Source organism: Thalassophryne amazonica, chromosome 16 (genome assembly GCF_902500255.1).
Source record: "Thalassophryne amazonica chromosome 16, fThaAma1.1, whole genome shotgun sequence".
NCBI lineage: Eukaryota > Metazoa > Chordata > Actinopteri > Batrachoidiformes > Batrachoididae > Thalassophryne > Thalassophryne amazonica.
This window is the reverse complement of record NC_047118.1, coordinates 82,014,139-82,026,765: the sequence shown is the minus strand read 5'-3', so window position 1 is coordinate 82,026,765 and position 12,627 is coordinate 82,014,139. Positions and strand designations below refer to the sequence as shown.

Here is a 12,627-nt window from a genome sequence, read left to right as displayed (position 1 = left end):
ATGCTGCCATCACAGAAGTGAAAATTACCTTTTGCCACCCACCACCATGACAGACCCTGGCTTTTGGACTTATTGCCGATAACAGTCTGGATCATTGTCCAGGGCACACGATGTCCCTTTCTTTAAAAACAAAAAACATCTGGAATACTGATTCGTCTGTTACAATACATATTTCTACTGATACATATTTATGCTTCTGGGTTCAGACAAGTTGACAGCACTTCTGGACTATGTTAACATAAGGCTTCTTATTTTCACAGTAACCTTTTAAGTGACATTTGTGAATGTATCTCTGTTTTGTAGAAGAACAGGAAGCAGCAGAAGAGCCTTTATTGTCATTTTACGTACATGAATACATACAACAAAACTTGTCCTCTGCAATCCATCCTAATTATAGTTAGACACAATCCAACCACTAGGAGCAGTGGGTAGCCACAGTCACTCGGTGACCATCTCCAGATGTAGAGACACTGCCTTGGCCAGGGGTTGAGAAAAGAGCAGACCCAAAATGTGTGTGTTGTCATTTCAGCTGCTCCAGTCTTGGGACGGGGTCGCCACAGCGGATACCGCCAGATCTGCATTGGTAATTGGCACAAGTTTTACGCCGGATGCCCTTTCTGACGCAACTCCAGTTTCACCCAGAGAAACACACACACAGCCGCTGGTGTTCCAAAGAGGTCTCCCATCCAAGTACTAACCAGATGCTGCACTGCTTAGTTTCTGAGACCTGACAGGATCAGGCTGACACAGAGCAGACCGGCTGCAAAGGAGCAGACCCAAAATAAGCATTTTTTTTTTTTTAGTGCTTGACAAATGTTTCCCAAAGTAATTCCTTGCTTGTGTGGATATATCAGCTATTGATGAATGATTGCTCTTGATGCAGTGCCATCTGACAGGTAGGAGATCATGGGTGTTTGTCTTATGGTTGTGCCCTTGTCTTTTATGCACTGAAATTCCTCCAGATTCCTTGAATCATTTAATGATATGATGCACTGTAGAGGGGGAAATGTGCAAATCCTTTCCAATCTTTCTTTCAGGAACATTGTTTCAAAACATTTCAATAATTTTCTAATGCATTTGTTGACAAACTGGAGATCCTGTGTCCATCTTTGCTGCTCAAAGACTCAGCATTTCATGGATACTACTTTTATGCCAAATCATGATTACAATCACCTGTTGACATCACTTGTTTGAAATAACATAATTATTTAATTTCCCCTGCCTCAACTGTTTTTTGGAATGCGCTACAGGCCTGAAATACAGGAATGGATGTATATTATACAAATAATACAAATTTATGAGTTCAATGATACGAATATTTCATGAGGTGACCATGGTATGTTCCAGCTTTCACCAAAGCGTCAGGTAGCTCAATCAAATCAGTGTGTCATTGTCCCACGTGCGCACACACACGCAACCGGGTTGGCACTTGTGCACGCGTGTACTACCAAAAAAAAAAGACTGTGTACATCTTCAGTGCAGCGCAAAAAAAAAAAAAAAACACGTCAGAAATTAGTCCAGCTTATCATTCCAACTTCCTGCCAACAGCCTCCAGACAGCACAGTGGATTTGTTTTGTGTGTGCGTGCGCGGGCACGTGTGGTGCGCGTCCATGCACATGCACGAGCATGTGTGCAGAGTGCAATGGTACCAAACATATGGAACCAAATTTGCACTCTAAATGGAACCAAGCCGCACTCTAAATGCAACGGAACACAAATGGGATGAATTAATCCATGTCATGTGACATACAAAGCACCAATCAAATGACAAGGATCCACTCTGTTATATTATAACAAAGGGAATGAAGTTGAACACACAAAACATAAAATATCTTTTGTTCTTACAGTCTGCAATGAAACAGTCATCAAAGTAAATGCAAGAATCACTGTTTTTTATTTGTTTGCATTTTCCAAAGACTCTCCAAACCTTTTTTTTATTAGGGGTTGTATAAAAACCTGTGTAAAATTTAAAGAAGTCCTGAGAATGAAGTAAACACATGGAGACATTCTGATCTGGATCCAAAGTGCTGAGATAAGTTCACCTGGATGAAGTTTGCCAGCTGACTAAATGACAGCAGTTTTTCTTCCCACTGTTTGTTTCATAGATTGTTTATCAGCCAAGGTGCTACATAAGACGACTCTGTGCTTGTCTGCACAGATGTGTACTGATCCATAAATTAACTGATGAAGTCAGACAACAGCTGCTGTGAGAGCTATCTGCAGTGAACAGTGAAGGTCAGAGTCTGCTTAATTATCACAGACAGCAACAACAGCTCTGCTTTTGTCCGTACACCTGAACACTAAGAGTGCGTCCACACACTTCATAAGGAACACAATTGGTGTCCAACTTAGTCTTTTAACAAAACATCAAAATAGAACAGGGCTGGGGAAGAATGTACCACGAAGGGCCAAGACAAGCTTAACTGATGAGCTCCTCTCCTTAACTTAAAGTCCTGGAGCCATGTCATGTACAAAGACTTGTGTGGATTTCGTACTGCAACATGGCATACGCAAAAAAAACAAAACAAAAAACTGGCGTGAGCACAAAAAAATCCAGATGTATCAAAGCTTAGCTTGAGCTGCTGCCCCCACGACCCGACTCCAGATAAAGCGGAAGAAAATGGATGGATGGATGGATGGATGGATGGAAGTATCAAAGTGTGCATACGCATGGATCCAAGCACGTTCTGTTTGTACATCCCTCTGAACCTGAAACTGAGCGCACATGCAGATGTACCATACTTGTAACCTGTGCATGCCCCTATTTAAATATGCAAATTCATGTAAATAGAACCTGGGACATGGTATTCCCCTCTCTCTGATAATTCCACATGAACACAGAAAAAAAACTTATACCGAGTGTGTGCTACAGATGACTGGAAATAACGTGGAGACACGCAAGGGTAGTCTATGAAACGGAATAAACATGAAATGGAAATAAAGTTAGTGGGAGTGTGTGTGTGTGTGTGTGTGAGGGCGCAAATGCTGTTGTGTGGGCCGCTGAAGAGGAGGTACTGCTGGCCCACCACCACAAGAGGGCGCCCTGTCTGGAGTGCGGGCTCCAGGCACCAGAGGGCGCTGCCGCCTTACAGGAGCAGCCAGGGTGACAGCTGTCACTTATCACCTACAACAGCTGTCACCAATCATCTGATCTGCAGTGGTATATCAGCAGGACGACATCTCCACCTCTTTGCCGAGATATCGCTCTACCTAGAAGGTAACGTACTCAGCTGACTGTGTTTTTGACAGTAACCCTTTATTACTTTTGTGTGTTGAATAGCAGACATTCTTCCAACGAGAGGTGGAGGTGGTTTTCTCTCCATACGGATTGCTGGGTGCGAACGCACCCACATTTAACTGTTTTTGTTCCTCGCCAGCAGTACCAGATCCGACACGCGGAGGCAGTGGCCACCTGGGAGTTCGGGACTTGGCGGCTCCAGTATTCCCGGGGTTCGGTGGCGGAGGAAATCGTGTGGTTCCGGTTCTGCTTTGGACAGACGTCTCTTATCTTCGAGCCTGCCCACGTGACACATTCTTGTGAACTGACCTCTTTGTCTATTGTTGTGATCCGTTGTGTTTGTTGTGCCTATTCACAACAGTAAAGTGTTGTTATTTGACTTCCTCCATTGTCCGTTCATTTGCGCCCCCTGTTGTGGGTCCATGTTCCTACACTTTCACAACAAATGCTGCACCATGGCTGACAGTGTGTGACATTCACAACTTTACACACGTTTATTGACAAATACTGAACACAGGAAGACAATTGCGACCTGTTAAGAAGTGCTCCAACTGTAAAAAAGAAAAACAAAAAGACATTGATAATAATAACATAAAACATATTTGAATGTGCACATGCCTAAATGTGCCAGTGCTGTTTTTTGTTTGGAACAATTACATGAATAAACTATTTATTCACTAAGGAGCCACCCATCATGGACCGTGCCAGCCTCTAGCCTGTCCCCAACCCAACCCAATGCATTTGCACATCACATATAATGTGAACATTGATGGAATAAAACTGTTTCCTATTAACAAAAACAAATTAATCATGTGATGGCACCTTTATAGGAATATGTGTGCAGTCAATAGCGCCGATCACATTAGGGAAACTGGCTGTCACTGCAAATTGTGCTGTAATGTTGGAATGTGATTGTGTGGGCCGCACCTGTGTGAGCACAGACCATCCCTGGCTCCCTGCCGTACTGTGCTCTGGGCTGGCTGCAGTTCTGTGTGCACCTCCAGTAACAGTGGCCTTGGTAATTGAAATTGGCTTATGAGCAAATTATCATCATTTGCAAGTAAATCCTCATGTTCCCTGAATACATGCTCACGTCGGATTGCACCATTTCCAAGGTCCTCTAACAACACTAACGAAGCCATTAATGCTATTTTTCTCATCACTTTGCGCATGCTTTTATATCCACCCATATAAGTGCAAACACATGGGTGTGTTAATTGCTCATAAGTGTGTCTCTGATGTGCACATCACTCTGATGACTTCATGCTTTCATGCTATTAACAGTTTCCCAGCATCACCTCTATGTGTCGGCAGTGGACCAATAGCTGTAGAAACGTGCGTACACCAGCCATGGTTTTGGTGTGGTGTAAGGCACATTTTCATGGTCATTTCACTTTTGATACATCTGAACGTTAACATGGAGACGGGCGTATGCCACGTTTTTGTACATGACACCCCAGATCATCTGTGAAATCACCAGCAGAGATGACTGGAAGCAAGAAAAATGTGGACTATCTTGGCCCTTCATGTCTGCCCCTCATACGGAAGGTGGATTTGTGCTGCTGTGAACTAACCAGAAGGACCAGCCGTAGTCCCAGCTGTGAGGCCTCCAGTCTTCAGGACCAAGACTTACAGTGATCTGGAACACCTGAGTGTACATCATGTGTGCCACCATGCCTAAAAGACCTGTCAACATACAGAGAAAGAACTGTCAGTCATCACCAGCAAATATAAATTTCTGTAAATGACAGAGAAACAGGGCAAGCAGCCGCAGTCCCTTGTTAGAATAATGGGGGGTCGTAGAGTGCCAATATACAGAGAGTGCATCCCAGGGTTTTGATTGACAGGTACCATATTGTTACTAAAGCAAAAGTGATTGTGCATTGATTGTACTGCACATCAGGCACATCTCAGTGCAACAGTTGGATGCATGTTTTTACTAAAAAGTTTCAAAATGACAGATTGGTGCGTATATATAAGCAAAAGTATTTCTAAAATTTAATATATGATGTATAAATTTCCTGCAGATGCAGAAAGGAGAAAAAAGGAACATAAAATCAAGAGAACTGGATGGAAAACAGCATCCTCACCCTACTTTTTCGAGGTCAGGCTCAAAAATTCTCAGTTGGCCCTCATATGTCCTGACTGGGATTCAGTCTGTTGTTTCAAAGACAGTAATCCAACCACAACACTATCCAGCTACTAGTTGACTGAGCACCAGGACAAGACCAGGCAGACCAACCTGAGCACAGCTTGGAATGACTACAAGAAAGCTGATGATTCAGTGTCCCACACATGGATACTGGAGTGCTTGGCACTATACAAGGTGACGGTGCACTGATAACCTTCATTGGGAACTCACTGGGGCTGTGGAAGATGTCACTGGAGGCCAACTCCAATGCAATTGCATAAGTCATCATCAAATGCAGAATATACCAAGGTGTTGCACTGTCCCCACTGCTGTTCTGCACAGGCCTTAAACCCTTCAGCCATCAATTCACTTTCAATCCACGTCGCTCTGTTATGTTTAATTTATGTATTTTAACCCTTGTATGGTGTTCTGGTCTATGGGATCTTTCAATTTTTACTATGAGAAAAATTATGTGATTTGTACCAAGTCATATAAGAGGTCTGTGAGAAAAGTATCCGACCTTTTTATTTTTTTAAAAAACTATATGGATTTGAATCATGTGCGCTTGCATCAGACAAGCTTGAACCTTCGTGCGCATGCGTGAGTTTTTTCACGCCTGACGGTTGCGTCATTCGCCTGTGGGCAGGCTTTGAGTGAGCAATGGTCCACCCCGTCGGATTTTTATTGTTTAGGAATGGCGGAGCGACTGCCGCTTTGTTCCATGAAAATTTTTTCAGAAACTCTGCCAGACAGCCAGATGGAAACCATTTGGAAAATTCAGATGGCTTTCGGTGAAGATTCTATTGGTATCACACGGATTAAGGACCATTAAAACTGGATTAAAAACGGCCCATGGCGGCGGAGGGCGCACCGTGCCCCGAGCGGCCATCGACAGGCTGGAACGAGGAGATCACTTCCAAATTTAAGGCTCTGTTGATGCAGGACGTCGTGTGACTAGCAGAGAAGTTTCAGAAGAGGTCGGGATCAGCACTTTATCGGCACATTCCACTGTTTAAGGAGATTTTGTAATGAAAGATGTGCGGACGGATTCGTGCGTCGCGACGCAGCCACTCATGGCGCAGGACAAACAACACCTCCGTGTTGGAAGTCTCACAGGACAAGCTGGAACATGCCCAGCTGTTAAACAATTTCTCGGATACTCACTCGACTGAAAAGCCACCAAAAGCCGTCTGAATCTTACAAATGGTTTCCAACATGGAGGTGTTTTTTTGTTGAACGCGAAATCCTCTGCATGTCTTTCATTACAAAATCTCCTGTAACAGTGGAATGTGCCGCAAAAGTGCTATGTCCAGCTATATATACACACACAGTGGTGGGCACAGTTCTGCTAATCTGCTAACCGCTAATTATCAAACTTTTTTGTTAGCAGATTAGCTTTTCAGCTAACTTCAAAAACCATCAGTGGACCAATTAACTTCCGATAAGTTTCGTTCCAAGGACTTTTAGACTGCAAACTTTTTTTTTTTACATAGTTAGCAACGGTGAAAAACATTTATAAACCCAGTCAATTCCTGTCTGCTATGTATTTTGCAGCAGTGACACAGCTCAAAGGAGCTGAGCTCAACTCTACCCCAACAGAAGGGGACTGGCCGCCAGACTGTTGCTGCTGCTCTTGCTACAAAAGAAAACACAACAAAAAAGCCATTACCTTACAGCATGCAGCAGTCCAGCCGTAAGGCCGAAGTCCTCAAAGGGAAAGCAGGTTTGACCTATGGCTTTGATTTATAAACCAAATTAACCCGGATAGTTTAACTACATAAATGTCAAGCCTGTCATTTGTACAACGTGAAAATATAACACGTTTTTTAATTTTAAATTTTAAAATAATGCACTATTTCTGAAGTTTTGAGCATTAACACACAGATGCCAAACTGCATTATGGGTAACCTGAGCCTGCGATCACTTGGTTGATTCATTTAACACAAAACTTAATGTGTGTGCTGCTTTTACAAATAAATGTGTATTTGTAAAATATATATTTTTTTCATTTGTTCAAAAAAATGGATTTGCAAAACTAAAATTTGTGATTCAGCCAGGCAGCAACAAGCTTGTGATATAACCGGGCGTAATTCACAATGCCATCCAGTAGATGGGTCAAAATGCATAGAACACTGCCAACTGGATGGCATAGGACATACCGACATATTATGTTACTATGCCTTTTGCTTTTTTACTCTTTTACTATGCTTTTTAATCTTTTAATTCATTTTATTTTGTTTTCTGAATTGTTTAGTGTGAAACACCTTGAGGTGACTCTGTTGTGATTTGGCGCTATATAAAGTGAATAAACTGAATTGAAATTGAGGTGCAGTTTACCCATAATGCAGTTTGGCATCTGTGTGTGTTAATGTTAAAAAACGTCAGAATTAGTGCATTATTCTAAAATTAAAAGATATGTGTAATATTTTCACTTTGTACAAATGACAGACTTGACATTTATGCAGTTAAACTATCTGGATTAATTTAATTTATAAATCAAAACCGTAAGCTAAACCTGCTTTCCTTTTGAGGACTTCGGCCTCACAGCTGAACTGTCGTATCCTGTGAATGGAAATGATGCTTTCTTATGGCAATGGACAAAGACTGAAGCGTTGGTTTGTTGGTTGGGTTGAGTTTATGATCATCTTTGATTCTAATCAGAAGCATTGGTGGTGTTTAAAGTCAAAATTGGCCACACATGCACGCATGCATGCATATCCACACATATATCCATGCACATACAGATGCATATACACACAAAACACACACATACACTAACAGAAGGTCCAAAAAGGAGGACCGTGTGAAATCACACATCACCTACTATTTCTACACTTTAATGTCTCCAGGTCCAGTAGATCTGAATGACCCGTATGTAATTAACATGTGTAGGGGAAGGGTGTGGAGTTGGTGGTCATTAAAATATGTTTTTTGCTTTATGATCTTCACTGAAAATAAGCCAAGGCCAAAATCGCAGGGTGTTCAAATACTTATTTTCCTCACTGTGTGTGTGTATATATATATATATATATATATATATCAATCAATCAATCAACTTTTTTCTTATATAGCGCCAAATCACAACAAACAGTTGCCCCAAGGCGCTCCATATTGTAAGGCAAGGCCATACAATAATTATGAAAAACCCCAACGGTCAAAACGACCCCCTATGAGCAAGCACTTGGCCACAGTGGGAAGGAAAAACTCCCTTTTAACAGGAAGAAACCTCCAGCAGAACCAGGCTCAGGGAGGGGCAGTCTTCTGCTGAGACTGGTTGGGGCTGAGGGAAAGAACCAGGAAAAAGACATGCCGAGAAGGGGGGCAGAGATCGATCACTAATGATTAAATGCAGAGTGATGCATACGGAGAAAAAAGAGAAAGAAACAGTGCATCATGGGAACCCCCCAGCAGTCTACGTCTAAAGCAACATAACCAAGGGATGGTCCAGGGTCACCCGATCCAGCCCTAACTATAAGCCTTAGCGAAAAGGAAAGTTTTAAGCCTAATCTTAAAAGTAGAGAGGGTATCTGTCTCCCTGATCTGAATTGGGAGCTGGTTCCACAGGAGAGGAGCCTGAAAGCTGAAGGCTCTGCCTCCCATTCTACTCTTACAAACCCTAGGAACTACAAGTAAGCCCGCAGTCTGAGAGCGAAGCGCTCTAATGGGGTAATATGGTACTACGAGGTCCCTAAGATAAGATGGGACCTGATTATTCAAAACCTTATAAGTAAGAAGAAGAATTTTAAATTCTATTCTAGAATTAACAGGAAGCCAATGAAGAGAGGCCAACACGGGTGAGATATGCTCTCTCCTGCTAGTCCCCGTCAGTACTCTAGCTGCAGCATTCTGAACCAACTGAAGGCTTTTTAGGGAACTTTTAGGACAACCTGATAATAATGAATTACAATAGTCCAGCCTAGAGGAAATAAATGCATGAATTAGTTTTTCAGCATCACTCTGAGACAAGACCTTTCTGATTTTAGAGATATTGCGTAAATGCAAAAAGGCAGTCCTACATGTTTGTTTAATATGCACTTTGAATGACATATCCTGATCAAAAATGACTCCAAGATTTCTCACAGTATTACTAGAGATCAGGGAAATGCCATCCAGAGTAACGATCTGGTTAGACACCATGCTTCTAAGATTTGTGGGGCCAAGTACAATAACTTCAGTTTTATCTGAGTTTAAAAGCAGGAAATTAGAGGTCATCCATGTCTTTATGTCTGTAAGACAATCCTGCAGTTTAGCTAATTGGTGTGTATCCTCTGGCTTCATGGATAGATAAAGCTGGGTATTATCTGCGTAACAATGAAAATTTAAGCAATACCGTCTAATAATACTGCCTAAGGGAAGCATGTATAAAGTGAATAAAATTGGTCCTAGCACAGAACCTTGTGGAACTCCATAATTAACTTTAGTCTGTGAAGAAGATTCCCCATTTACATGAACAAACTGTAATCTATTAGACAAATATGATTCAAACCACCGCAGCGCAGTGCCTTTAATACCTATGACATGCTCTAATCTCTGTAATAAAATTTTATGGTCAACAGTATCAAAAGCAGCACTGAGGTCCAACAGAACAAGCACAGAGATAAGTCCACTGTCCGAAGCCATAAGAAGATCATTTGTAACCTTCACTAATGCTGTTTCTGTACTATGATGAATTCTAAAACCTGACTGAAACTCTTCAAATAGACCATTCCTCTGCAGGTGATCAGTTAGCTGTTTTACAACTACCCTCTCAAGAATCTTTGAGAGAAAAGGAAGGTTGGAGATTGGCCTATAATTAGCTAAGATAGCTGGGTCAAGTGATGGCTTTTTAAGTAATGGTTTAATTACTGCCACCTTAAAGGCCTGTGGTACATAACCAACTAACAAAGATAGATTGATCATATTTAAGATTGAAGCATTAAATAATGGTAGGGCTTCCTTGAGCAGCCTGGCAGGAATGGGGTCTAATAAACATGTTGATGGTTTGGATGAAGTAACTAATGAAAATAACTCAGACAGAACAATCGGAGAGAAAGAGTCTAACCAAATACCGGCATCACTGAAAGCAGCCAAAGATAACGATACATCTTTGGGATGGTTATGAGTAATTTTTTCTCTAATAGTCAAAATTTTGTTAGCAAAGAAAGTCATGAAGTCATTACTAGTTAAAGTTAATGGAATACTCAGCTCAATAGAGCTCTGACTCTTTGTCAGCCTGGCTACAGTGCTGAAAAGAAACCTGGGGTTGTTCTTATTTTCTTCAATTAGTGATGAGTAGAAAGATGTCCTAGCTTTACGGAGGGCTTTTTTATAGAGCAACAAACTCTTTTTCCAGGCTAAGTGAAGATCTTCTAAATTAGTGAGACGCCATTTCCTCTCCAACTTACGGGTTATCTGCTTTAAGCTACGAGTTTGTGAGTTATACCACGGAGTCAGACACTTCTGATTTAAAGCTCTCTTTTTCAGAGGAGCTACAGCATCCAAAGTTGTCTTCAATGAGGATGTAAAACTATTGACGAGATACTCTAACTCCCTTACAGAGTTTAGGTAGCTACTCTGCTCTGTGTTGGTATATGACATTAGAGAATATAAAGAAGGAATCATATCCTTAAACCTAGTTACAGCGCTTTCTGAAAGACTTCTAGTGTAATGAAACTTATTCCCCACTGCAGGGTAGTCCATCAGGGTAAATGTAAATGTTATTTAAAAATGATCAGACAGAAGGGAGTTTTCAGGGAATACTGTTAAGTCTTCTATTTCCATACCATAAGTCAGAACAAGATCTAAAATATGATTAAAGTGGTGGGTGGACTCATTTACTTTTTGAGCAAAGCCGATAGAGTCTAATAATAGATTAAATGCAGTGTTGAGGCTGTCATTCTCAGCATCTGTGTGGATGTTAAAATCGCCCACTATAATTATCTTATCTGAGCTAAGCACTAAGTCAGACAAAAGGTCTGAAAATTCACAGAGAAACTCACAGTAACGACCAGGTGGACGATAGATAATAACAAATAAAACTGGTTTTTGGGACTTCCAATTTGGATGGACAAGACTAAGAGACAAGCTTTCAAATGAATTAAAGCTCTGTCTAGGTTTTTGATTAATTAATAAGCTGGAATGGAAGATTGCTGCTAATCCTCCGCCCCGGCCCGTGCTACGAGCATTCTGACAGTTAGTGTGACTCGGGGGTGTTGACTCATTTAAACTAACATATTCATCCTGCTGTAACCAGGTTTCTGTTAGGCAGAATAAATCAATACATTGATCAATTATTATATCATTTACCAACAGGGACTTAGAAGAGAGAAACCTAATGTTTAATAGACCACATTTAACTGTTTTAGTCTGTGGTGCAATTGAAGGTGCTATATTATTTTTTCTTTTTGAATTTTTATGCTTAAATAGATTTTTGCTGGTTATTGGTGGTCTGGGAGCAGGCACCGTCTCTACGGGGATGGGGTAATGAGGGGATGGCAGGGGGAGAGAAGCTGCAGAGAGGTGTATAAGACCACAGCTCTGCCTCCTGGTCCCAACGCTAGACAGTCACAGTTTGGAGGATCCAAAAAAATTGGCCAGATTTCTAGAAATGAGAGCTGCTCCCTCTAAAGTGGGATGGATGCCGTCTCTCCTAACAAGACCAGGTTTTCCCCAGAAGCTTTGCCAATTATCAATGAAGCCCACCTCATTTTTTGGACACCACTCAGACAGCCAGCAATTCAAGGAGAACATGCGGCTAAACATGTCACTCCCGGTCTGATTGGGGAGGGGCCCAGAGAAAACAACAGAGTCCGACATTGTTTTTGCAAAGTTACACACCGATTTAATGTTAATTTTAGTGACCTCCGATTGGCGTAACCGAGTGTCATTACTGCCGACGTGAATTACAATCTTACCAAATTTTCGCTTAGCCTTAGCCAGCGTTTGATCCTCAGCGAGTGTATCGTCGAGTGGGGAAAAATGGTTAGAGATGTGAACGGGTTGACGGTGTACACGGGGCTTCTGTTTAGGGCTACGCTTCCTCCTCACAGTCACCCAGTCAGCCTGCTTTCCCGACTGCACGGGATCTGCCAGGGGGGAACTAACGGCGGCTAAGCTACCCTGGTCCGCACCGACTACAGGGGCCCGGCCAGCTGTAGAACCTTCCACGGTGCGGAGCCGAGCCTCCAATTCGCCCAGCCTGGCCTCCAAAGCTACGAATAAGCTGCACTTATTACAAGCACCGTTACTGCCAAAGGAGGCCGAGGAACAACTAAACAT

At 42.0% G+C, this 12,627-nt stretch overlaps 1 protein-coding gene across 1 annotated transcript in view; it reads right to left on the bottom strand.

Moving 5' to 3' along the window:
* Positions 1–12,627, bottom strand: part of gsg1l (gsg1-like) — a 131,265-nt gene that overhangs the window by 32,948 nt on the left and 85,690 nt on the right. Inside the window, exon 3 of the mRNA XM_034191055.1 lies at positions 4,814–4,925. Coding sequence (XP_034046946.1) covers positions 4,814–4,925 — 112 coding nt within the window. The remainder of the gene's footprint in view (positions 1–4,813; positions 4,926–12,627) is intronic.